Source organism: Martes martes (genome assembly GCF_963455335.1).
Source record: "Martes martes genome assembly, chromosome: 4".
NCBI lineage: Eukaryota > Metazoa > Chordata > Mammalia > Carnivora > Mustelidae > Martes > Martes martes.
Window position 1 is genome coordinate 170395334 of NC_137891.1, and position 27816 is coordinate 170423149.

General features: G+C 43.4%; 1 protein-coding gene and 1 long non-coding RNA gene across 4 annotated transcripts in view; both read right to left on the reverse strand.

The window, feature by feature from the left end:
* Positions 1 to 2488, reverse strand: LOC308342068. The gene is made up of 3 exons (XR_013966744.1): positions 2397 to 2488; positions 1371 to 1404; positions 1 to 517 (listed from the first exon to the last, which is right to left on the reverse strand). It is a non-coding gene; the product is annotated as an uncharacterized lncRNA (long non-coding RNA).
* Positions 2489 to 10991: 8503 nt separating this feature from the next.
* PHACTR4 (phosphatase and actin regulator 4) overlaps positions 10992 to 27816 on the reverse strand; it is a 104351-nt gene continuing 87526 nt past the window's right edge. For all 3 annotated transcript variants that reach the window (XM_080801115.1, XM_080801116.1, XM_080801114.1), the window contains 7 exons: positions 27405 to 27592; positions 25812 to 25965; positions 19548 to 19603; positions 18463 to 18524; positions 16120 to 16257; positions 15432 to 15508; positions 10992 to 12237 (listed from right to left, as the gene is read on the reverse strand). In XM_080801115.1, coding sequence (XP_080657241.1) covers positions 12222 to 12237; positions 15432 to 15508; positions 16120 to 16257; positions 18463 to 18524; positions 19548 to 19603; positions 25812 to 25965; positions 27405 to 27592 — 691 coding nt within the window. In that variant the 3' untranslated portion in view covers positions 10992 to 12221. The remainder of the gene's footprint in view (positions 12238 to 15431; positions 15509 to 16119; positions 16258 to 18462; positions 18525 to 19547; positions 19604 to 25811; positions 25966 to 27404; positions 27593 to 27816) is intronic.

The window sequence follows — 27816 nt, forward strand, 5'->3', positions numbered from 1 at the left end:
ATGTAGTCATCTTTATTATAATTCATAAATACATTATAAACAGACCTGCATCTTTAAGACATACTTAGGATTTCATAGGCTTCTGTTCTCCATTCAGTTATGTAGTTATAAAACCCAGTTTACTCGAGAATAGTAGAAAAGGCCAAGTAGTATCTTAATTTCCTTAGGACAAGTTTTCTCTTCATAGGCATTCTGGAATCTTTTGGACCAGACTGTTTTATTTATTTACTTATTTTTTAAAGGACCAGACTGTTTTAATAGACATGGCCATATTCAGTCCTGTCCTCACTAGTTAAATTTTACTGGGCACCTGTCCTATAGAACATTCAACTTGTTCCCCAAATTTAGTATTAACGGCAGTTTGAAAAAACGGGTCAAATATGCCCAAGCTTCCAAACTTCCAGGCTTACCTTACAAAACAGCATTTATCATTCATTTTACCAACCCTCCCTGCCAAATAAAGGACCCAAAAGGTTAAGTGTTAACAGCCAATGTTAGGTGAAGCTCCTCTTCTCTCCTGAATGAAAACAAATAAAGAGGATCAGACTCATATTCACGATCTCACTAAAAATTTCAAGTTTTCATTAGATGTTTCCTGCATGGTTTGTCTCCTCAGTCAAGGTCCAGAGGACTCTGAGAAGCTGTAGGAATATGCAGGCGCAGACTCAAGGCCCAGCTTCATCTCCAACGTTGTGGAAAGGGACTATACGTCACGGGGCAGGGCCCTATGCTCCCGTATGCCACCTGGACAGAGCCCGGGGAGAGTGACCTCCCGGGTGTATCCACGTTGGAATGCCTATGATTAAACAGCATCACCCTCAAAACATTTAAGAAATTTCATTTTTCCCCATTCCATGCTACACAAGTGAATGTGACAAAAGCCTGTTAAAAACCCAGTTTTTACTACTGTCTCATGGTCTTAGCAATATTCAGGTACATACACCCATCTTCATCTCAGGGAAAGGGCTTGTACTGGAGACCAAATCCTTGGTAACCATACACAGACTTTGAGGTTGTATGCACATTTGTTTTATCTATGATTTGCATGCACACTTTGATAATCTCGACTTTGGTTAATTCACCCCAACTGTTAAGAATTTTCCCATTAGCAGAGAAGTTTCCACCCTATCCCACGACAATTAAAGACGTGAAAATATTAACTTCTACAGGATAACAAGCTATCTTCCCAGATATGAGCATACATTTACAAAACTGTCAAGATATCAACAAAATGCAGCAAAGTTTCTATCTGGGTGTATTAAATGGCAGGAACATATTCATGAAAAGGAACTGGGCTAGGGTGACTTAAATGTCAACGGGAAAACACAAACCAAAAACAATTCTTACCCCAAATTCTTTCGTTTACTTACCTCAAATCAATTTATTTGGAATCCTGAGCGATCCCTGCAAAACAAAGTAGGCAAGAGCTTAATCCAGTAATACAGCAGCTGGTAAGAGATTTTTCTTTCCAGTCAACCTAGATCCAGATAGAGGGTGCTCTACAGAGCTGTTTCCTGCATGGTTTGTCTCCTCAGTCATGGTCCAGAGGACTCTGAGAAGCTGTAGGAATATGCAGGCGCAGACTCAAGGCCCAGCTTCATCTCCAACGTCGTGGAAAGGGACCATACGTCACGGGGCAGAGCCCTATGCTCCCATACGCCACCTGGACAGAGCCCGGGGAGAGTGACCTCCCGGGAATATCCACGTTGGTCACTGTCATTTACTTAACTTGTAAGCTACTTCCCCAGGATATCCATTTTGGGGGTGGACCCTGAATTCCCAAGTGCCAACGAAACTCGAGTTAAAAACCGATCAGCAGTCTCTTGTTAGTGACCTAAACGCACTTTCAGCCAGGAACCCCAAACATATTTGCAAACCCCAACAGGCGATTAACACTACTGTCAAGGAAATAGCAAATGCAGAGCCGCTGACACAGCAATTACGGCTCCTACCCATAAACCGGTCATCAGGAGTCGTGACCCCTTCCCTACATCATAAAGGAAGTGGGAGAATTAAGAATCGTCCGTTTCGAAATCAATTAAGCTCAGATGAGTGTCAGAATTAAAGGACCTGCATGCAGTTCCACCGCCTCGTGGAGACAAGCTCATAAGCCGGGCGATGGGCAACAGGGCGGGGGTGGGCCGCGCATTTAGCGACCGGCTGGGGAGGTGGCACCTCTGCAGGTTTCGGCGCGAGCGCCTTAGATTATTGGCAAGCCCCGCGGCTCGCGAGGCCTCAGCGGCCCACATCCGGCCGAATTGAGCTGCACCAGTAAGTGTAGTCAGCACAGACACCGCAGAAGGGAATCCTGGAGAGGAAACCTAAAAGGAAATCTGGTTGGCGGGACCCGGGTACTAGACCTAGAACTAACGAATCGAACGGGTAAATAGACTCACCAACAGCAAACAACTCAAAGCCGCAACTCTCTCGAAAAGACCGAGCAAACACCCGGGCATCTATATTTATACCTTCTGAAGCGCGCGGAAGTCAAGGTTTATCTATTGCGCCTGCGCATCGCCCTGCGCAGTTAGGGAACCGGAAATTCGCTAAGAGTTCTGGGAACCACTGCGGCTTAAGCCCCACCCCTACCTGGTTCGGAGTCTTCTCGCGACAATAGGGCCCTCGCGCGGGAACCTTGCTGGGGAACGTAAATGACTGAAGCGGGGTTTAGAAATATGTAGTCCGTGCTGAGTGGCAGGTTTACTTCTCAGCAATCAGCTAACCCAATCTGCAGGATGTACGCTCAAATAAAGTCGCCACCCCCCCCAACACTTTGGAGTAATTATATGCAAAATCGAAAAAGCCATCTAGAAAAATGCACACTCACAAAAGCGATCGAATCCGCCCTGTCATATGTGAAATTAAACATTTGATAAATGAGTAGATAAATAGGACAGAAATACTTCTACACGAACTGGCTAATTTTTTTTTAAAAGGTTTTACTTATTGGAGCGCCTGGGTGGATCAGTCGGTTAAACGGCTGCCTTCGGCTGAGGTCATGATCCCAGCATGGTGGGATCGAGCCCCGCGTGGGGCTTCTGGCTCAGCAGAGCGTCTCCCCCTCTGTGCTCTATCTCGCGCTCTTGTTCTCTCAAGTAAATAAATAAAATTTTTAAAAAGAAAAGATTTTATTTATTTATTTATTTATCTGAGAGAGAGAGAGTGCGAGCAGGGAGAGAGAGACAGAGAAAAAGAGAGACAGAAGCAGCCTCCCGCTGAGCGGGGAGCCCTTTGCGGAACTGGAATGACCCTAGGGAGGATGCCACTTAACCGACTAAGCCACCAGGGGCCCAAATAAATAAATAAATAAGGAATTGGTTAAAATCAAAATCCTCCAATACAGAACAATGGATGTATTTAATACAAATGAACTGTACACTTAAACATGGTTAAAAAGGTAAATTTTACATTAAGCATATTTTAACACACACTCCCCTAATATAAAGAAGTAGGCAAGTAAAGAATTCTGGAGATACATATTACATGTGAAATGTTGCAAATGTGATAGAATTTTGAATATGGTGTTAAGCGAATAGAGATTAGGTAATAGGTAATAATGAGTGGAAATATTTATAGTGTTCCTCCTATAAGATTTTGTGGCCCCCCCCGCTTTTTTTTTTTTAAGATTTCTATTTTTTTTTTTAAGATTTTATTTATTTATTTGTCAGCGAGAGAGAGAGTGTGAGCACAGGCAGACAGAGTGGCCGAGGGAGAAGCAGGCTCCCCGTGGAGCAAGGAGCCCGATGTGGGACTCGATCCCAGGACGCCGGGATCATGACCTGAGCCGAAGGCAGCCGCCCAACCAACTGAGCCACCCAGGCGTCCCTCTACATTTTTTTTTTTTTTTTTTTTTTTTTTGAGAGCGAGACAGGGATAGAAACAGATAGGGAGAGAGATAGCACTCAAGCTGGGAGGAGAGGGAGAAGCAGGCTCCCCACTGAGCAGGTGAGGGATTCCCAAGACAGGACCCTGGGATCAGGACCTGAGCAGAAGGCAGATGCTTAACTGACTGGGCCCCCCCAGGTGCCTCTGTGCTGAATTCTTTGTGTAGGTTATTTACTAGCACAGCAATTCTAAGACAGTGGTATTATTACCTAGATTTTAAGATGCGAAACATGCCCAGAGCAATGGTTTCTAAAGCAAAGTTGTCAAACCTGGGGGGTTTCTGAGACTCTTGGGAATCCATGAGGTCAAAACTATTTCATAATAATACTTAAACTTTTTTTTGCCTTTTTCACTGTGTTGATTCTGCACTAATGCTATAAAGTGAAATGGTGGATAAAACTGCTGGTGCCTTAATAAGCACTGGGTATCATATAAGACTGATGCATCACTGACCTCTACCTCTGAAACAAATAGTATATTATACATTAATTAATTGAATTTAAATTTTAAAAATTGAGGTGCCTGGGTGGCTCAGCTGTTAAGTGTCTGCCTTCAGCTCAGGTCATGATCTCAGGGTCTTTGGATCGAGCCCCGCATAGGGCTCTCTGCTCAGCAGGGAGCCTGCTTCCTCCTCTCTCTCTCTGCCTGCCTCTCTGCCTACTTGTGATCTCTGTCTGTCAAATAAATAAATAAATAAATAAAATACCTAAGAAAAAGTCAGTTTCTCAAACTCTTAGAAAATAGTGGTTGCCAGGGACTGGGGGTATATAGAAAGGGGGAATATTGTTCTTCATCTTCTTTTTTTTTTTTTTTTTTATTTGTTTATTTGAGAGGGAGAACTAGAGAGAACACACAGAAGGAGTGGGAGAGAGAGAAGCAGACTCCTTGCTGAGCAGGGAACCTGAGGGAGGGCTTGATCCCTGGACCTTGAGATCATGACCCAGGCCGAAGGCAGATGCCTAACTGACTGAGCCACCCAGGCACCCTGGGAATATTGTCATTCAGTAGGTACAGAGTTTCAGTTTAGCAAGATGAAAGAGTACTGGAAATTTGTTATACTGCAGTGTGCATACAGTGACTACTGAACTGTATACTTAAACATGGTTAAAAAGGGCACATTTTATGTTTTTTGAGATCAAGAGTCCATGTTCTTCCAACTCTTCCAACTGAACCAGTCAGGTGCAGCCCTCCCCGCCTGCCCCCGCCCATCCCCTCCACCCACCAAGGCACATTTTATGTCATGTGTTTTTTACCACAAAAAATATATATAGCAAAATAAAAATAGAGTCAGTGTCCCCTAAGAATGCCTTTGATGAAAAAAATAAGTCATTAATTTCATTAATTCTCAAATTTTGAGTATCCATCTTCTTTTTTTTTTTTTAAGATTTTATTTATTTATTTGACAGAGATCACAAGTAGGCAGAGAGGTAGGCAGAGAGGGAGGGAGAAGCAGGTTGCCTGCTGAGCAGAGAGCCCAATGTGGGGCTCAATCCCAGGACCCTGAGACCATGACCTGAGCCGAAGGCAGAGGCTTAACCCACCGAGCCATCCAGGCGCCCCTAGTATCCATCTTCTTAATATTTTTTGTGACAAAGTGAGAAGTACACATAAAATACAGCATTTGTCTCCAGGAAAAGCACTTACACAACTGTTTGAAGTTATGAGGTGAAATAGCCACATTTTTTCATGAAATACTCCTTAAATTGAAAGAATGGCTGTCATCTTTACCAGCTTTATATCTGTGTGGGATTGGATTTTCTTCATTTACTTAAATCAAAACAACATACAGCAATAGATCGCATACAGGAGCAGACTGAGAATTGAACTGTCATCTATTAAATCAGACATTAAAGAGATTTGCAAAAAAAAATGCAGAACAATGCCACTCCCTAATTATTTTGGAAAATAGTTATTTTTTTAAAAGAGTTTATTTGACAGAGAGAGACAGAGAGCACAACCAGGGCGAGCAGCAGGCAGAGGGAGAGGGAGAAGCCGGCTCCCCACTGAACAGGGAGCCTGATGTGGAGCTTCATCCCAGGACCTTGGGATCATGATCTGAGCCAAAAGCAGATGCTTAACTGACCGAGCCACCCAGGCACTCCAAAAAACTAGTTATTTTTCGTTAAAAAATATTATTAATGTTAACATGCATTGGGGTTATTATTTTGAAAGGTACATAAATTATATACATTTAAAAATTTCCCCAGTTTTAATTTTAGTACAGTAAGTATCACTACTTATATGTCATTCATATAAAAGTTCTTTGGGGTTCTGAATAATTTTTAAAATTTGTGAAGGAGGGTGCCTGGGTGGCTTAGAGGGTTAAAGCCTCTGCCTTCGGCTCAGGTCATGATCCCACGGTCCTGGGATCGAGCCCCACATTGGGCGCTCTGCTTCGCAGGGAGCCTGCTTCCTCCTCTCTCTCTCTGCTTGCCTCTCTGCCTACTTGTGATCTCTGTCTGTCAAATAAATAAATAAAATCTAAATAAATAAATAAATAAAATAAAATTGTAAAGGAGTCACAAAACCAAAATGTTTGAGCACCAGTAGCATAAAGGAGAGAAGACAAATAATTCTGCTACTTGTCTGGACATATTACCAGTATTCAGCTCCCTTTCAATCACTCATTCAACATTTACTTAGTGGATATGATTTATTTGCTAAGCATTGTGCTAGACACAGGGAACTCTGACATGAAACTCTTTTTTTTTTCTTTAAGATTTTATTTTTAAGTAATCTCTACACCCAAGTAGGGCTTGAATTTACAACCCCAAGATCAGGAGTCGCAGGCTCTACCAAAGAAGCCAGCCTGAAACGCTTTGCTGTGAGAGCCCCGGACTGGGAGAAATAGACGTGCCGGCAAATGATAACTCAACGAGTGCTGTATTCTGAGAACACAGAGGACAGAGCAACGGAACAATCTGAAGGCTGAAGGCATTTTCCTGGGAGTCAAAATTTGACCTCAGACTGGGAGGGTGGAGGGAAGGAGTGGAGTGTGGATCATGAGAACATCGCCGGCTGTGGAGCGAGCAGGGCCGTGGTCTTCTGGGAAGGGGAAAATGTCAGCTTGATGAGGAACACTGAAGGAAGAAGGGCCCACTCTTTTCACAAGACGAGAAAGTGGGCCAATGCTAGATCATAAACTCTGTTGTAGTCCAGGCCCAAGGGCTTAAATTTTATCTTGCAGGCAACTAGGGACCACTAAGTTCTGAAGTAAAGGACTGCTGTGACCAGCTTTGCATTTTATTTTATTTATTTAATTATTTTTACAATGATACATTGTTTTTTTTGAGATTTTATTTATTTATTTGACAGAGAGATCACAAATAGGCAGAAAGGCAGGCACAGAGAGAGAGAGAGAGAGAGAGAGAGAGGAGGAAGCAGGCTCCCTGCTGAGCAGAGAGCCCGATGTGGGGCTCGATCCCAGGACCCTGAGATCATGACCTGAGCCTAAGGCAGAGGCTTAACCCACGAGCCACCCAGGCGCCCTCAGCTTTGCATTTTAGAAAGGAAACCCTAGTGTAAATATTGGAGGACAGATTGGAAAGATCAGAGGTTATGAAGTCCCATTATATTATGGTAGCTTCAAACTTTTTTTTTTTTTTTGAAAGATTTTATTTATTCACTTGACAGAGAGAGAGATCACAAGTAGGCCAGAGGCAGGCAGAGAGAGGAGGAAGCAGGCTCTCCGCTCCGCGGAGAGCCCGATGCGGGGCTCGATCCCAGGACTCCGGGATCATGACCTGAGCCGAAAGCAGAGGCTTTAACCCACTGAGCCACCCAGGCGCCCCGGTACCTTCGAACTTTAATAGTAAACAAGGCGAGAGGAGATCTAGGAATCGAGAGACATTTCTGAGGTAGCGAGTGCACAGAATTTATTGTCTCACCAAACCTGCAGAGAGGAACTTGCAGATAATACCAAAGTTTTAGGCTTATGAGAGTGAACATAGGTGGTCCTCTAACTCCGATGATTGAGAAAGTAGGCTGTGGAGGTAGACAGTAAGGTCCACATTGGTGGTGCAGAAAAGTTACCTTGGGAACATCTGGGCGTATAGATGTCCAAAGGGCAACTGGATATAGGGTTGGATTCCAGCAAGGAATCTAAGTTGCAGAGAGATTTAGAAGTGGTCAGAATAAGAGTGGTGGTGGATGTCACCTTGGGAGGGCAGGGAGAGTGACAAGAGGACATATAAATATTGGTCAGGGAAGAAGTCACCAGGGCAGAGAAAGCATGATCAGAGAACTGGGCGACAGTGGGGTCTGAAAAGCCAAGGAAGAAGTTTTGCAGACTAGGACATGGCCCAAAGCATCAAATAAATGCTGCAGAATAGTCAAATACATTAGGAGCTGAAAACAGGTTTGGGAAGTGGCAGTTAACTGAGAAGTCACTGGTGACCTCAGGCAAAGCCATTTCATTTTGGATTTAGTTTAGATTTTGATGAGGTGAGTGACTCTGGCTTTAGAAATGGAAAGTGGTGTGGAGAGACCAGAGGTCCTAAGCCAATGTCAAGTAGCCTATTCAGTTTCCATCAGCATCACTTCTTCTTTTGCCACGGGTCACTCATTTAGCTCAACTGCTTGGACTGTGAAGGAATTTAACATTAGAATAGATTACATCAAGGGAGTGTAGGAAAAGCTGGAGGTAGGTAATAGGTTTACGAGAAAAAGATCAAGGGAAGATTGTTTTTTCCTGGGAGTGGAGGTTAGGAAGGAGATAAACACTGAATGAATGAATGAATGAATGAATGGTGTCTCTCTTCAGTACCAGATAGAGGAAAATTAAGGATGTTTGTTTCTGTCAGATGACCTCTAGGCTTTGTTGGGGCAAGAAATTAATGCTACTCACACAAGACAGACTGACCAAGTGGCCCAGGTTGCTGGTGGTTCCTGCTTTATGCTTCATGCCTCCTAGAGCTGGAACTGAATAGAGCCTTGAAGCAGTGGTTTGGGCTGTTTTGGTTTCAGGGCTTGGCTTCTCTTTGTTGTGCATTCTTACCTTTCCTAGGTATACTTCCTATCCCATCCCCTCCCATTCTTACCTCTTCTCAGTCACCAACTATAGTCCTCCCTGGCCTGGGCACACTAATCTAAATCCCTAAGGACCCTAAATTCATTCATTGTTTCAACAAACTCTGAGCAATGTGCACCTTCTGTGGACAATGCTTAACCTCAAAAGAGCAATGGCTATGTGAGATCTCTTTGGAGCTTCGGCCCCTGTGGGGTCTTTGGAGGGCTAGGAGAAGGAAAATCTGGGAGCAGATAGAACTCAATGACATGAACAGTTCTGACTCATGGTTTCTCCTCTCTTGGTAAAGGGTGGTGTACTCATCAAAGCCATTCTCCGAAGTGACAAGAGGAAAGTGAGTCATTTGGTGCGGCCACCTGGATTGAAACTGGGCTGCTTGCCCGAGGAGGACATGAGGAAGGAACTGTCTGTCCTACTGTGCCATCAGCCTAAAGTCTACTTATGTGTGGTTCACACACAGTAAATCCTTGTAGGGACAACTGATTGTTCTTGAATATATGCAAAGAGTGACTATAGGCCTTGACCTTCAGGAGGGGACTTTACTTCCCAGGTTCTTCCCTGATAACAGGAGTGTATTTCCCCTTACCTCCCAGTTTAGGGGTGGGATAAATAGGATAATGGACCTGGTGCCATAGCCGGTATATACTACGGGGGTGGGGGGGTTGGTCACACTTGGCTTTCCTCTCTCTGCAGCCCATTCTTTTTCCACTCGTGTGCACAGACAGAAACTTGACTGATCTCACCTCTGGCGACACTTAATATTTTTTTTTTTTTTGAGGATTTTATTTATTTATTTGACAGAGACAGTGTGAGAGGGAACACAAGCAGGGGGAGTGGGAGAGGGAGAAGCCGGCTTCCCGTCGAGCAGGGAGCCCGATGTGGGGCTTAATCCCAGGACCCTGGAATCATAACCTGAGCCAAAGGCAGACGCTTAACGACTGAGCCACCCAGGCGTCCCTACACTTAATATTCTTAGTATTATTTCCCCCCCTCATTTACTTCTCATTTAGGGTGTCTAGCAGTATTTTAAGTATCATTTATAAGCTATCTTAAGTCTTTTTGAATAAGGTAAATTAAAAAAATAAGCACCTCACACCAGAATAATAGTTTGGCTTTTTTTTTTAATTCTAAAATACTTTATAATTAATATTGATAAGAAGACTGATATACAACGCAATTATTTACTTTACAAGGAGATTCTGTACATCAGGGAAATATCTTGAAGTACAATACATCATTTATTTCTTCTTTACATTATGATTGTGAATTGTTACTTACACAAAAAGGGAACACAAAATCCATCATATATATATATATATATATGTATATATATAAAAACACCTGAAAAGACTTGATCCCCAAAGCATCTTGTTTCAAAAGGACATGATGAGATGAAAGACGAACTAGAGTGCTTGGCGGCACAGAGAGCAGACAAGTAGCTCAGGTAATCAAATCCTGTTTCAAACTTGGCACATGAAGGCAAAGCCAGGCAGCGGAAGAAGAGTTTGAAAATGTCACTTCAAGTCACAGAGAATGCTGGCATCAGCCAAACAGTCTCCAAACCGACCCAACAGAACAAGTCATATGTGTGGCCACCTTACATACAGACCCTTGACAACTGTGTAGAACTGTCACTTTTCCTGCAGTCACACCGAATGTAATGAGCTTCAAGGAGCTGCGGCCCCACCAGTTTCATAGCTGCAAAGCATGTGACAGTAACTGAGAAATCCGAAGACTTCCCTATTCCCCATACAGAGAGAAAACACTCCCTTTCATGGTCACCTCACCTCCTTTGTTTTGACCTGATATTCTGATTTTTTCAGCAAATATCACAGGGACATAAAAGCAGAAAACGAGGAACGTCTACTTAACAGCTGCGACAGAACAGGGACCGCAGAAGAAATCTATGAAACAGCCACCGTTTTCTGAACATTAAAATAAGGGGAAAAAAGCCACATTCATCAGTTAAATAGGAACTATTTTTTTTCCCACTTAGTATGGACAGGTATTAGAAGGAAAAGATGAGGCTGTATGGTTTTCGAAATAAAAACTCAAAGGAAGCAAAGGAATTTTCTGTTTTAGAAAATCATATTACTATATACTACAAAGACAAGGGGTGGGGACTGAGTCCAGGCCAGGGCACTGAGGATACTGGCGACTGCTTGGCAGAGGACGGGTACGTGAGGGGGAAGCTGCCAGAGAGGGTAAGGTCAGCAGGAGGGAAGGGCCAACAGCACTGAGGAGAAGGGAGGAGGAGTGGGTCATGATGGTGCCCCTCCTACTTCCTCCTCCAGAGACCCCTTCCCGTCCAGCACCTGTGTCCCTAGATCTTACAGTGACCTTAGGGGGCGGGGAGGGGGGGCAGTCCAAGGAGGATGGCTGCTCCCAGAGTTGCCACAACTCTGTTTTATGGAGGAGAATACATCTATTGGTCAGAATGATTTAGAATCTCATTTGGTATGACAAAAGTACAACAGCTTATAAAATTTAAGCCATGAGTTTGTTTTCTGCCAAGTTGGCATTAACAATAAAGGCCTTTTTTGGTGTTGGTTTTGTCTGTAGAAAACATATATGCTTTCTCATTTTCCTAACTTGGAATCTAATTGCAGCTGACTGCTTCATAGATAGGAAAAACACAAGTTTCTAGCACTTCTTCAAGACTTTTTTTTTCTTCTTAAACTTTAAAAATAAAAATCAGGATAACTTGTGCTGAAAAGGAAAAACATGTCAGATCCTGAGCTTCTCTGAGGCCCAATCGCCCGAAGAGGCCTGTATTGCTGTGTTACGAGAGGTATAGTACGGTGTTTTCAACGGACGTGCCAGTGTGGTGTGGAGGCGTGCCCTGGAGGTGGGGGCCCCTTTGCCAGAAGGCTGGGGGCCTCCAGAAGGTTCTTCCCACCACCAGCTGGATCTGACAGCTGGAATTTGGTGCCTGCACAAGGGGCTCTCCCAACCAGGACGGAGCAGGTAAGGCGAACAGTGCAAACTGTGCCCCAGCACAGGCAGTCATCTTGGGGTGAGGGTGCGGGTGGCCCGGAGCATGGGTGGCTGGTGAGGAAGACCCCACAAGTATGCTGCGGTATCACAGGGTTCAAGGCACCGGAAAGAGTTTTGTCCAGAGCAGCATACCACTACCCATTCCAGTGAAATGCTACGTTCACAGAAGTGCTGTTCACCCGGAACCACATCCCAGAGGACTCAACCCTGGCTGTGCGGGGAAGTGCAGAAATTCCTTCCACATCGCTCTGGAGACTGAAGCAGCCAAGCAGCCCTGCGTTGGGAGGTTTAGTTGTTCTCTCAGACTTCAGCGTCACGGGCGATGGTAGCTAAAACAAGACGAGCAGAAAGAGCCGAGTTACCAGACACTGTAGACTCCTTTGCTGCCACTACACTCTCGTTTTTCAAAATTGCCTCTTTGCTACTCTAATTCTAACTGACTTTTCTTCTTCTTTTTCTTAAGTCATCTCCACAGCCAGTGTGCGGCTTGAACTCATGACCTTGAGATTAGACGCTCTACTGACTGAGCCAGCCAGGCGCCCTGTTTTCCTTCTTCTTTAATTGCTTTTCCTCAGCATGCTTTCCTGGTTCATTTTCCTCTGTCCATCCTTTACATACAAATAATGTTCCCCTCAAAAACCACTATCTTTTCTCATAATTTTGTATCTTGAGGCTTTGTTTCTCCCGGGACTTGCAGCCTGAACACCCAACCTTCCTCTATGAATCTCCACGTCAATGTGTCACAGGGTCATGGGGCTCAACATACAGAGTGTGTTTTCCAGTTTGCTTACTGTGCGTCTTCCCCTTTTATTTTATTTTATTTTTTTAAAGATTTTATTTATTTATTTGACAGACAGCGATCACAAGTAGGCAGAGAGGAAGGCAGAGAGAGAGGAGGAAGCAGGCTCCCTGCGGAACAGAGAGTCCGATGTGGGGTTTGATCCCAGGACCCTGGGATTGTGACCTGAGCTGAAGGCAGAGGCTTTAACCCACTGAGCCACTCAGGCGCCACCCAGGCACCCCCGAAATATGTTTCCTTAAAAGATTTTATGTATTGGGGTGCCTGGGTGGCTCAGTGGGTTAAGCCTCTGCCTTCAGCTCAGGTCATCATCTCAGGGTCTTTGGATCGAGCCCCACATCAGACTCTCTGCTCAGTGGGGAGCCTGCTTCCCCCTCTCTCTGCCTTCTGCTCTGCCTACTTGTGATCTCTCTCTATCAAATAAATAAATAAGATCTTTGAAAAAAAAAGTGAAATTAAAAAAAAAAAAGATTTTATGTATTTACCTGAGAGAGAGCATGCACAAGCAGGGGGAGATGCAGAGGAAGAGGGAGACCAGACACTTAACCAGCTGAGCTACCCAGACGCCCCCTTATGCTCGAAATGTTGTTCAAACCTCTCTCTTGCATTGTCGTGATCACGTCCCTGGTTTGAGCTACCAGTGTGCTCACTGTGACTATTTTAGTGACTTCCTAACTGGTTTCCTTGCCGCTAGCTTCTCCAGCCTTCCACGGCACCTGCCAGAGCGCCACCAGAATCCTAGCGTAACAGGCACAGCTCTTCAGCATCTGACCATAATCCATCGCGCTGGTCTTCTCCTCCCCACACTGCTCCCATATGTCCCCTGCTCCAGCTACATTTTCTGTCACCTGGAGACATGGCACACTTTCTCACCTCCTCCAGCTTTGTTGATGCTGGTCCTTCTGCTTACAGTGCTGTTTGGTAATGCTGGTTCTTTCCTTCCTTCCTTCTTGTCCAAATGAATTCCTTCACATGCTTTAAGACTCAGTCTAAGTATCACCTTCTCTATGACCCTTTTCCTTGAATGCTGCTCACTATAGTACTTTATTACTATTAGAATAACAATGAGAATGGCTAACACTGACACAGCTAGGAAATGGTGGAGTTGGGACACGAAACCTGGCAGATTCTAGATTCAGAATGACTGAGGCATTTATCATACTGACTGCACTATACTGAGTAGTTTCCAGATTAGAGCACAGTCTCCTTGCTGACAAGTATGGCTTGTTATTTGAGTTCATATTACAATGCCCTGAGTGTGTTACTGCTTTTCAAAAAATCTGCCTTCTGTACTCTCAGAGTTCAGTACAAAAAAATTCTGTAGTTATGGGGCACGTGGGTGGCTCAGTGGGTTAAACCTCTGCCTTCAGCTCAGGTCATGATCTCAGGGTCTTGGGATCAAGCCCTGCATTGGGCTCTCTGCTCAGCGGGGAGCCTGCTCCCCACCCCCCTCTGCCTGCCTCTCTGCCTGCTTGTGATCTCTCTCTGTCAAATAAATGAATAAAATCTTAAAAAAAAAATTCTATAGTTAAAAAAACCAGGACACCTGAGTGGCTCAGTCAATTGAGTGTGCACCTCTTGGTTTCAGCTCAGGTCATGGTCTCAGGGTCGTGGGATTGAGCCCCGTATCAGGTTCTGTGGAGTCTGCTTGAGATTCTCTCTCTCTCCCTCTGCCCCTTCCCTTGCTCATGCATGTTCTCCAAAATGAATAAATAAATCTTAAAAAAAAAAAAGCAACTTTTGCCTGTATTGTGATGGAAAAATGCTTAATAATATTTTATCTTCCAATTTAGCTTATTTGCTTTTTTATAGCAAACTGTAATCATCATTGTATCTTCCCTCATTTAGCCTCTCTTTTTTTTAAAGTTTATTTTTAGTCATTTCTACACCCAATGTGGGGCTTGAACTCACGACCCCAAGATCAAGAGCTGCATGCTCTTCCAACTGAGCCAGCCAGGCGCCTCTGGCTTTTTATAAATGTTCTGAGAATCACCTACATACTTTCACAGATTCTGTTTGTAGCCAGCTGATTCTTTAAGTTTTGGGTGGGTCCTTAATTATAACAGTAGTTCTGTATCAAAATACTTCTTGTTTCATGAAGACAGCTAACTAAAACAAAATTTATACACTGACTCGGTAAGATCAGCAGTGACAGAAATAACTGAAATCAAAGAGGCTGAGGTCTCGTCTAACCCAACAACAATTTCCTCACACATACCCCGGGACAGTGAGATGCAGGAAGAGAGCACCCAGGGGCTTCCAGTCAGTCATTCTTTTCTCCAGTCCTGGTTCTGGAACTTAATGAACCCTTCTGGGCCTGTTTCATGTCTTTCTTTCTTTCTTTTTTTTTTTTTAGGTAAGCTCTACACCCAGTGTAGGGCTTGAACTCACAAACCCGCACATCAAGAGTCTCATGCTCCACCAACTGAGACAGCGAGGTGCCCTGGCCTGTTTCTTCATCAGCAAAATGGGGATATTAACAAAGCCTCCAGGTCTATTGCAAGGATTAAATGATACACATAAAATACTACACTCAGTCAGGCATTTCCTACAGCCTCTTGGTTTGGTCCTCGTTCCTTTCTCTTATGTCGTCTTGCAGTCAGCATGCTGTGTCCTTCTTTTAATGATGTCCCTAGAGTCCTTCCCATTGGAACAACCCCCCTTATGTTGGTGTCGTGGGGGAGCTCTACTTAGCTCACAGTATTTGCATCTTCCGGGTCTTACCGTGTAAAATGTTTGCTCTCTTCATGAACCTCCATCTCTGAGCTTTTAAATTCATTTAATTCTTTTCGTATGGCAGCCTGTGGAGTAGAAACAAAGATGTCTCAGCATCTTTAGTCTGCTACAGTCAGCCGTGTCATCTGCCATCTATTCTCTATCGTGCTTAACTTCATGAGCCACAGCACCCCGCAGTGGGCAAACCAGAGCAAGGAGAGAAGCCAGGTCTGCACGCCGAGCCTGATACACATCGCCCTCCCTGACACAATTCAGCTCCCAATAAACTGAGTATCTCCACTCAGATCAAAACACTCACAGAGCTTAAAAGAGATATTGTAGCTTTTATAGTTTCTACAGCACATAAAAATGTCTTCCCTGTTATAAAAGTGAAATCCATAATTACTAAAATAAACCACCCAAACTTCCTCCAACCAAACCTAACCACGTTAAAATGTGTCTTAATTTCCTTCCAGATCTGTGGACTCTGTGACAGAGCAAAGACTTTCTTTTCTTTCGGATGTGGCGGCAGTGGCGGTGGTGGAGTCATTAATATAAAGTTTTGGTTCCTACGTCTGTACCTTGATTAGAAATTTAACATTATAGCAGAAGTAAACATTTTACAGTTTTTCCCTTCTAGTTAGTGTCTTACATTCTTCAAACAGAGAGTGAGAAAGACAAACGAACAGCCACCTACCTTGTCAGCAGGGGTCAGTTTGGTCCAGGGTTTGTCCGCTCGCCGGTCATAATCCTGAGCATCTGTTACCTCCACGTATTCATTAAACCTCAGGATCTTCCTGGCAAGTAGTTCAGCCACAGTTGGCCTTTGACTGAGCTGAAAGAAATGGAGCCTCTTAATTCACTATGCCAGGAATCAGGCGTCAAACAGGCATTCCAACCGCCTCTGACCCAGGGCTTCAGCCTTGGCGGCACACAGAATTACCTGGGGGCCTGTAGACACCAGATTCCTGGGTCCACTCCCAGAGATTCTGGGTATTGGGAGGTTTTGTTTTGTTTTTAAAGTTCCTGAATGCCCAGCTAAACTGAGAACCACAGCTATAAACCAGTATAACCAGTATAACCGGTGCCTCTCAAACTTTAATATGCATACAGATTGTTTGGGGACCTGGTTAAAATGCAGATTCTGATTCAGCAGGTCTGAGGTGGGACCTGAGATTCTGCATCTCTTGCAAGCTGCCAGGTGATGCCAATGCTGCTGGTCTGTGGACCACGTTTTGGGTAGCAAAAGGATTAGGGCTATAAATTCATATATAATACATTTGAAAGTGAGGACATTTATTTTTTATTTTTATTTTTTTAAAGATTTTATTGGAGAGAGAGAGAGAGAGAGTGAGCAAGAGAGCACAAACCAGGGGGAGCGGGGGAAGCTGCCTCCCCACTGAGCAGGGAGCCCGACCTAGGGCTCAATCTTAGGACCCTGAGATCATGTCCGAAGCTGAAGGCAGATGCTTAACTGACTGAGCCACCCAGGTGCCCTGAAAGTAAGTATATTTAAGATGAAAGCAGTAGGGGCGCTGGGTGGCTCAGTGGGTTAAAGCCTCTGCCTTCAGCTCTGGTCATGATCCCAGAGTCCTGGGATCAAGCCCCACATCCGGCTCTCTGCTCAGCGGGGAGCCTGCTTCCTCCTCTCTCTCTCTCTGCCTGCCTCTCTGCCTACTTGTGATCTCTCTCTGTCAAATAAATAAATAAAATCTTAAAAAAAAAATGAAAGCAGTATCTAGTGGGTAAGGTAAAGGGTAAATTTCCTTTTAATATGAATAATGCCCAGATTCAGTAATGAATTATGACTTAAGGTTGCACAATCAGGTCACCTGCTCAACCTGAAGGTATCAAGTCCAGCTGTGCCATCTAGCTACCCTCAGTTTATCAACAACGATCCTTCTGTTCCTGGGGGAGGGAAAAAGTGGGAGAAAAAAGGAAGAAAATGTCTAGATCCTTTGCTTTTCTGGGCATTCTTTTTTTTTTAAAAATTTTTGTTTATTTACTTTTTAAAAAGCTTTTATTTATTTGAGAGAGAGAGTGAGCGAGAGAGAGCACAAGCAGGGTAAAGGGCAGAGGGAGAAGCAGACTCCCTGCTGAGCAGGAAGCCTGATGCGGGCTTGATCCCAGGACCCTGGAATCATGACCCGAGCCGAAGGCAGCTGCTTAACCAACTGAGCCACCTAGGTCTCCCTTTTCTGGGCATTCTTGTAACTTTTAAGAAATATCTAGAGAATTCAGGCCAAACTGGAATTGATCAGAGGCAATTATAAACTATTATGGTGGGAAGGAAAGGAAAAGGGGATTAATTCCTAAGCTTAAAAGCTAACATAGGTCTGGTACAGGAAAGATTCTTACCCTATTTGATCTGGGACGAACAACAAAATCCCAGTTAGTGTTTTCATACTTTTCAGGTATCACTAAGGGTCAGTTCAATTCCTTCTGAGTAGAAAACCACCAGTTTTCCAGGCAAAACTGAATGCTACACACTCCCCCTGGTACCATCTCTATACTTCAACAGGTTTTAGAGTCCACATAAAATCCCAGGTTTACCAAATAAAAGGTCAGAATTTTTGTAAACATTAACGGGGCACCTTCTTGTGCTAGGTGTTCTTTAAATAGTAAAAATGAAAAAAAACAAACAAGCTCTTGAGAATGCAGTGTTATTTTCGGTATCTGCATCATGGATTCTATTTTCACAGCAATCTATGGCAATTCAAGTCAAATTCATTTATTTTTATTTTTTTTAAGGTTTTACTTAAAATCTTAAAAAAAGGTTTTAACCTTTAAAAGGGGGGGAACAAATGAAGGGGAGGGGAAGTGGGAGAAGGAGAAGCAGGCTCCCCGCTGAGCAGGGAGCCTCACGTGGGGCTTGATCCCGGAACCCTGGGATCACGGACGACCTGAGTCGAAGGCAGAGGCTTTAACCCACTGAGCCACCCAGGTGCCCCAAATTCGTTTCTTTCTAACCAAACAGGTCATCCAAATACAAGGTATGTGATCAGTAGACAGCGTGAAACCGAACACTTGGGCTACATACCTTTCTAGTGAGCCGACGTTTAATTTCTCGTTTTTCTGCCTGCCGATCAGCTTCATTTTTAGCTACAGTCAACAGTCCAAAGCAAAGAATATTACTTCAAAACAGCAATTTGCCTATCAAAGTTTTCAGTAATTACAGGGCAGTTATTTCTTATAGACTCCAAGTCGGAATAAAACACTAACTTTGGGGATGGCTCATCAAGACAATTTTCTCAACTGTAGAGTCGAATACTTAAAAGCAAACGTCAGCAGCACTACGGTACCAAATCCAGCCAGCTGGCTGTGTTTTTACCACCTGTGAGCTAAGAATGGTCTTTACGTTTTTCAATGATCATATAGGGAATGGCTTGGTATGTGCCTAGCTTTCGTGTGATAGGTCTATAAAGGTTCCCAAGTTTAAAATTCACTTAGTGCCTAAACTGTATGTATCCACACAGTGATGAGAGAACAGGGGATGGGCTGGTCAGACCGAACATGTCCCCAGGTGACGCTATGAAGCCCAATCCTCTTAAAGCATGGAGGCTTTAAGGGCAAATTTCACCCGCGAGTCTGGAAAACGGAATCAAATGTGTATTAGATCAGAATGCTATTTTAGGAAGTTAGTTATGAACACAGAAAGAAAATGAAATACAGGGTCTTGTTTTGTGACTTCAGATGTATGAAAGTCTTCAGAGGTGAAAAAGGCAACTGGGCCTTGCTTTGGGCCCCAGGCCTCAAAGTGCACGAGGAATAGGAAGATCCCCTCCAAATGCAAAGCCGCTACCTTCCCCGAAGGCAGAGAAAAGTTGGGCAGCATCTACCGTGTGCTGTGAAATCCTCCTATATGGCCAAGGCAGTCTCAGGATACAACGGAACAGAATTTTCTGGCACTTCCCAGTACACTAAGCAATAACACGGTATCTTATAAAAGAAGCTTGGGGGAACTCTGTTCCTTCAGGGGAAAAGATATGAGTGGTCCTTGCTGGGCTGGAACACCTTCTCCTTGGCCCTTGTAGAAAATGTTTCTTTTCTCCAGCATGTCTATTAAAGTCAGAAATATAAAGTCTGAGAAATTCTACCCAATTTTCTTCCCAGAGCTGGACTCACGTTGTAGTATGTTTCGCTGTTCCAGTTCTTCCGGTGTCGGTCTTTGACTCAGCCGTCTAAAAAGGAGATAAATAAGGATACTGTCCATTAAACGTCCCAAGCCTGCTTATAAAGATTTGTTTCGGTCTCAGTTTATATTAGCCTCTACATTAGCAAGAAAGCAAGAGGTTTTTAAACTGTGTTGGTATTTCATTAGTTTCTCTGTTTATGAAACAATTCTCATGTTGGAAGTGTTAGTACAGATACCACAACATAAAACAGAATTGTACATGCAAACAGAAGGCCAAAATTCCAGTTCTAGCTCTGATAGTAACGAGCCCTGTCACCACAAAAAGGGTCAGTTAGATCCTGAGTGTAGTCATCTGTAAAGTGAAGGTTTGGACTGGACTGCTGCCTCTCAAACAGATTTGCTGAAAGAGCACAGAGTTTTAAGGCATACTATAGAAATTCTAATTCAGAAAGCCAGGCATCAGGACTGAGATTTTCACATATGTATTTTTTCAGTCCTTCCCACCTGACTCTCATGTCTTCCTTTTGATTTTTAAACCAGTGAGTTAGCAACCACTGGAATTTAAGGCTGTCTCTTTTGAAATGATATTCTATGATACTATGATTTTAATTCTGGTTCTCTCTGTAAAATACTGATGAAGTTTCTCCTCTCATCCACAGTTCTGAGAGGCTAATCACCGACAATAACTTGTCGTCTCTGGTATCAGTTATTCACTTGTTACGTTTGATATCTACTTCTTAGTATTTGAACTGCATGCTAGCAACCCTTTAGCTGGCTGCCTAGAGAACTCCCAGCCCCAATTTCTACACAATTCACAACATTCTTTATGTATTTCTTTTTTTTTTTTAAGATTTTATTTATTTATTTGTGGGCGAGAGAGAGAGAGAGAGAGAGAGAGAGAGCGAGCGCGCGCGTGCGCACAAGTAGGCAGAGAGACAGGCAGAGGCAGAGAGAAAAGTAGGCTCCAGGACTCGATCCCAGGACTTTGGGATCATGACCTGAGCCGAAGGCAGCGTCTTGACTGACTGAGCCACCCAGGCACCCCTTTTCTTTATGTATTTCAAAGTTTTTCTTGGTCACTCTGAATAAGACCTCCCTTTTTAAATGTTCATCCAAAAAAACCCCCCAAAACCAAAAACCAAACAACAAAAAACCCTCACACTCCAGTAATGTCTAAGTGACATACAATAAACTGCATGATTTGCTGTTTTTATTTGTGTATATACTTGTGAAACCATCACCACAATTATGAACATACCTGTCAACCTTGTATTGGTGTCCTAGGGCTGCTGTAACAAATTACCACAAATTAGGTGGCTTAAAACCACAAAAATTTATTCTCTCACAGTTCTGGAGGCCAAAAGTCCAAAATCAAGGTGTGGGCAAGGTTGGTTCCTCCTGAGCCTCTGAAGGGGATCTGTACTATGCCCCTCCACTAGCTTCTGGTGGGGCTGCCAGCAGTCTTTGGCATTCTCTGGTGTATAGACACATCACTCCAACCTCTGCCTCTATAGTCACCTAGCACTGTCCTTGCATGTGTATTTGAATCTGTGTCCAAATTTCTATCTTCCTTTTATATTTAATATAGCCTCTATGCCCAACATGGGGCTTGAACTCATGACCCTGAGATCAAGAGTCGAATGCTCCACCAACTGAGTCACCCAGGTGCCCCCTGTCCATTTGCCCTTTGATGGATATTTGTGTTTGCTGGATCCTATGGTTGATTTTTTTTTTAAATAACTTTTTAAGGATTTTATTCATTTATTTGAGACAGAGAGATACAGAGGGACAGAGAGAGAGAGCATGAGCAAGGAAAGAGACAGAGGGAGAGGGAGAAGATGACTCCCTGCTTAGCCAGGAGCCTGATGTGGGGCTCGATCCCAGGACACTGGGATCATGATCTGAGCCAAAGGCAGACGCTTAACCAACTGACCCACCCAGGCGCCCCTATGTTTGATTTTTTTAAAGAAACTTACAAATTGTTTTCCAAAGTAGTTCTACTCTTTTACATTCCTTCCACCAGTGTATGAGAATCCAGCTGCTCCTCATCCTCAGCAACTCTTGCCTTTTAAACTGTCCAATTTTAGCCAGCCCAGTGAGCCTGCGGTGGTGTCTCACTGTGGTTTTAATCTGCATTTCCCTAATGACTAATGGTGTTGAGCATCTTTCCATGTGCTTATTTGCCATCTGTATGCCTTCTTAGATATCTTCTGCTCCCCACTATGTAATAAGTGGGTTGTTTTTTCCTTAATAAATTTAGAGAGTTCTTCATATATTCTAGATATAATACCTTTATCAGATACATGGTTTGTGAATACTTTTCTCCCAGTTTGTGGCTTGTTTTTACATTTTACATTTCAAAGGACAGAAATGTTTAAAATTTTTTTTAAAAGATTTTATTTATTTATTTGACAGGGAGAGAGAAAGAAAGCAAGCACAAGCGGGGGAGCAGGAGAGGGAGAAGCAGGCTCCCCATTGAGCAGGGAGCCCAATGGAGGGCTCGATCCCAGGACCCCAGGATCATGACCTGAGCCAAAGGCAGAAGCTTAACCACTGAGCAATCCAGGCACCCCTAAAATGTTTAATTTTTTCTGAAGTGCAATTTATCAATGTTTTCCTTTTTTTTTTTTAGATTTTATTTATTTATTTGACAGAGAGAGAGATCACAAGTAGAGAGGCAGGCAGGAGAGGGGGTAGAAGGCTCTCTGCTGAGCAGAGAGCCCGATATGGGGCTCGATCCCAGGACCCTGGGATCATGACCTGAGCTGATGGCAGAGGCTTAACCCACTGAGCCACCCAGGCACCCAATGTTTTCCTCTTAAGAATCATGCTTTTGCGATCATATCTGAGAAATCTTGTCCAACTCATATTCTTCTAGAAGGTTTGTAGTTTTAACTCTCATATTTAAACCTAGGATTTATTCTGAGTTAATTTTTTGCATGTGATGCAAGGCATGAACTGAAGTAATTTTTGCGCCAGCACCATTTGTTGAAAGGACCATGAAATTATCTTTGTACCTTTATCAAAAATGAGCTGTACATGTATGGGTGGGTATATTTCTGGACTCTCTTTTCTGTTCTGTTTATCTGTTTATCTTTATGTCAACACCATACCGATTAGGTTACTTTAGCTTTTTAGTATGTCTTCAATCCGACTGTGTTAGTCCTCCAACCCTGTTCTTTTCCTTAACTGCTTTGGTTATTATAGTGTCCTTTGTACTTCTGTAAGAATTTTCAAATCAGTTTGCCAATTTAAAAAAAGCTTTCTGGAGGGGCATGTGCACCCAAATGTTTACAGCAGCAATGTCCACAGTAGCCAAACTATGGAAAGAACCTAGAGGGGTGCCTGGGTGGCTCAGTGGGTTAAGCCTCTGCCTTCGGCTCAGGTCGAGGTCTCAGGGTCCTGGGATCGAGCCCTGCATCGGGCTCTCTGCTCACCAGGGAGCCTGCTCCCCACCCTCCCCCACCCCCCAGCCTGTTGCTCTGCCTACTTTTGATCTCTCTCTCTCTGTCAAATAAACAAATAAAATCTTGGAAAAAAAAAAGAAAAGAAAGAACCTAGATGTCCATAAACAGATGAATGGATAAAGAGGATGCAGTGTATATATACAATTGAATACTATGCAGCCATCAAAAAGAAATGAAATCTTGCCATTTGCAAAGATGTGGATAGAACTAGAGGGTATTATACTGAGTGAAATAAGTCAATCAGAGAAATCATATGATATCATATGATATCATATATCATATGATATCATATCACATGATATCATATGAAATCATATGGTATCATATCATATGATCTCTCTGATATGAGGAATTTGAGAGGCAGGGTAGGGGGTTTTGGGGGGTAGGGAAGAAAAAAATGAAACAAGATGGGATCAGGAGGGAGACAAACCATAAGAGACTCTTAATCTCACAAAACAAACTCAGGGTTGCTGGGGGTTTGTGGGTAGGGATAGGGTGGTTGGGTTATGGACTTTGAGGAGGGTATGGGCTATGGTGAGTGCTATGAATTGTGTAAGCCTTATGATTCACAGACCTGTACCCCTGGGGCAAATAATACATTATATGTTAATAAAAATAATTTTTAAAGAAAGCCTTCTGGGGGAGTAGTTTGATTGGAATCGCATGTATTGGTCTCTTTTTTAAAAATTTATTTTTTATTTTTTTAAAATTTATTAATTTGACAGACAGAGATCCCAAGTAGGCAGAGAGGCAGGCAGAGAGAGAGAGAGAGGAGGAAGCAGGCTCCCTGCTGAGCAGAGAGACCGACTCGGGGCTCGATCCCAGGACCGTGGGATCATGACCCGAGCCGAAGGCAGAGGCTTTAACCCACTGAGCCACCCAGGCGCCCCACATGTATTGGTACCTTAATAATACTTTAGACTGGGAACCTGGGTGGCTCAGTGGGTTAAAGCCTCTGCTTTCGGCTCAGGTCATGATCCCAGGGTCCTGGGATAGGGTCCTGGGATTGAGTCCTGCATCGGGCTCTCTGCTCAGCAGGGGGCCTGCTTCCTCCTCTCTCTCTGCCTGCCTCTCTGCCTACTTGTGAGCTCTGACTGTCAAATAAATAAATAAAATCTTAAAAAAAAAAAAATACTTGAGACTTCTGACCCATGAGTATGGTATTTCTCTTCCTTTATTTAGCTCTTCTTTACTTTCTTCAGTAGTATTTTATACTTTGCAGTGTACAGGTCTTACATAATCTTTTGTCAGATTTATCTGTAAATATTTAAAGATTTTTGATGCTATTGTTAACGGCTATTGTAAATGTTAATCTGTTGTATTTTTAGGTTCCAGTTTCAGATTGTTCATTGCTAGTGTCCAACAAACCCTTCTAAGACTAGGACTCATGAAACAATACTCAAAGATGAGCAAACAGCTCTGTAGTGAAAGAAAAATCTATTATCAAAGATTCCCATTCTTTTTTTTTTTTTTAAAGATTTTATTTATTTATTTATTTGACAGAGAGAGAGAGAGAGAGATAGAGAGAGAGAGAAAGAGTCCACAAGCAGGCAGGGTGGCAGGGAGAGGGAGAAGCAGGCTCTTCACGGAGCAGGAAGTCTGACACGGGGCTCGATCCCAGGACCCTGGGATCATGACCTGAGCTGAAGGCAGATGCTTAACTGACTGAGCCACCCAGGCACCCCCAGATTCTTAACTAATTCCTATTCTTGATGTTCTCTGGCTGACACTCAGAGGGCTACAGTTGTTCATTAAGACTGCTATCCTGGCCAACAATAAAGCCAGGTGTCTAAGGCACGAAAGGAGAAAATATCTTAATTAATGGACATTTTAAGTTAATTATTTTGTTAAGAATATGCCAAGAGTTCCATTTCCTTTTCCTCATTCTACCAAAAGAAACATGTGAGTTGTTCAAACACCTGTTATACACCCGGACTCTATGTATATGACACGTGTAGGAAGCTGGCCTGCATTCAGCTTCTTTATGCTTTTGGTTCCAGCTGACTTGAAAAATATACTATCACTTTGAAAGCAGGCAGTTACACAGAACATGTGAAATGGATACAACGAAAATATGGGTGTGATCTTTAATTGGGTTGACAGCTTGAAGTTGAGCAACTGGATAAATGACAGAGGAGTCCTGCTGTCCTGGGAAGCACCTGAATTCTCTAGAAACTTAAAAAAAAAATTTTTTTTTAAAGTAAATGCTATGCCTAATGTGGGGCCTGAACTCATGACTCCTAGATCAAGAGTCACATGCTTCACTGACCAAACCAGCCTCTCTAGAAACTTTTTAAAAGCCGTATTTAGGGGCCCCTGGGTGACTCAGTCAGTTAAGCGTCTGCCTTCAGCTCAGGTCATGATCTTGGGGTCCTGGGATCAAGGCCTCAGTTGGGCTCCTTGCTCAGTGGGGAGTCCGGTTATCCCTCTCCCTCTGCCCCTCCTTCCCACTCATGCTCTGTCTCTCTCTCAAATACATAAATGAGTAAAATCTTTAAAAAATAAAATAAAATAAAAGCTGTATTTGTGTCTAACTTGTGCGTAAAGCTGTGAAATATGTCTATCTCATGGTTTAAAGCTCCAAGAGCCATGTGGTTCCTTAATTTCCAAATTCCAAATTGGATACCCAACTGTGTACAATGTGTATTTTTAAAAATTATGTGGTTTCTAAAATTAGAAAAGGAAAAAGATAAAAGTGAATATTCCACTACAAACACACCTTCTGGCTTCTGACACACCTTCTGGCAAAATCAAATAAAAATCAGTCTCTTCGAAGCCAAGGCTTACCGGATCAGCGTGTTCCCAATCTGGTGCCTTATTTCATTCCACTCCTCTTTGCTTTTCCGAGGCCAGGAATTCACGTTCAACTCTGGTTCACTGGGTCTGTGGTTTAACTTCATTGCCAGTGTGTCCTTCCTTTTCACTTTGTTGGCCAGAGCACCTTTGTGTAAGGGAAAGGAAAAAAGTGCACGCTAAGGCTCAAAGTCACCCGGAACTAGACAAGAGTCTGAACAAAGAGTATGGCATCTCCCAGCTAACACAGAGGTGGGGGGAAAGCTGAAGACGTCTGAAAATCTGATTAGTCAGATGGACTCAGCTGGGCCAAAGATATTTTCTCCTTTCTACATTCCTCTACATTTCTTCTAAGTAAGAGTTACTAGAGGAGAGAGAATCTAAACATGGGAGAGCCCTCTGAATGACAACATAAAGGCATACGCACTAACACATTTCATAAGATTCCTATTTTTTTTAAAAAATAGGCTCTATGCCCAATGTGGGGCTTGAACTCATGACCCTGAGATCAAGAGTCACATGTTTTATTGACTGAGCTAGCCAGGAGCCCCAAGATTCCTTTTTTTTTTTTTTTTAAAGATTTCGTTTATTAATTTGAGATCACAAGTAGGCAAAGAGAGGTAGACAGAGAGAGAGGGGGAAGCAGGCTCCTGGCTGAGCAGAGAGCCCAATGCGGGGCTCCATCCCAGGACATCCCAGGACCCTGAGGTCATGACCTGAGCTGAAAGCAGAGGCTTCACCACGGAGCCACCCAGGTGCCCCAAGATTCCTCTTCTTAAAGCTGCCTTCCCGCTTGTAGGAATCAGGATTCCATTACTTGCAGATCTGTGTACATACATATGGTTTTTCTTCTTTCCCCCACAGACACAGTAAGTTCACGAGAGTAAAGGACAACATCACTATGTCTTTTTAACACAGCCCAAATACCAACTTCGTTCTACTCCGAATTCTTTTTTTTTTTTTTTAAGATTTTATTTATTTATTTGTCAGAGAGAGTGAGCACAGGCAGACAGAGAGGCAGGCAGAGGCAGAGGGAGAAGCAGGCTCCCTGCTGAGCAAGGAGCCCGATGTGGGACTCGATCCCAGGACGCTGGGATCATGACCTGAGCCAAAGGCAGCCGCTTAACCAACTGAGCCACCCAGGCGTCCCACTCTGAATTCTTTAATACTATCAAGATAAATAATTCTTCGATCACAAACAGATAAAAACCTGCATGACTCTAGATGCCTGGGTGGCTCAGCTGGTTGAGCTTCTAACTCTTGATTTCAGCTCAGGTCATGATCTCAGGGTTGCGGGATTGAGCCCTGCTCAGGCTCTGCACTCTCTCTCCCTCTCCCTGCATGCTCTCTCTAAAATAAATCAATCTTCAAAAGAAAACAAAACCCTGCATGACTCAGTCTACATGGCTCTCTCTCACTGGCTCGTTTGGACAGTGGGAAAAACAGGGACAAGGCTCTATCACCCTGGCTTCCGGTGTCAGTTAGCCAGATGACTCGATAGGAGAGGGGGACTGTTCCCATTCATCTGACACCAGCAAGTAGCTCTACCGATAAAATCATTTTCTCCTTTGCTTTTCCCTTTCTTACTATGATGGCTCTCATCTTCATCCTCTTCATCTCTGTATTGAATGGGACCTTCTGAATCAGAGTCACTCTCCTTCTCTTCCTCCTCCTCCTGCAGACACCGTGGTAGTTTAGGAACAACTGAGGTAGATGCCACATCTTCAACACATACAGATGGGTGGTTTTGTTCCTCTTCTTCTTCATCGTCTGGACTAACAAATTAACATAATTATATTTTCCTTTCAGAAACATAACGGGTAAAAAAAAAAAAGAAAAGAAAAGAAACATAACGGGTAACTGATTTGCAAGGCATAGTACTGAATAACTATGGAAAATTCCACGAGGGAAATAATTTATTCCTTCCCTTAACTTTAAGAATCTTGCTAAGAAACTTTTTTTTTTTTAGCAGTTATTAATCTAAAAGGCTCTAGGCTCA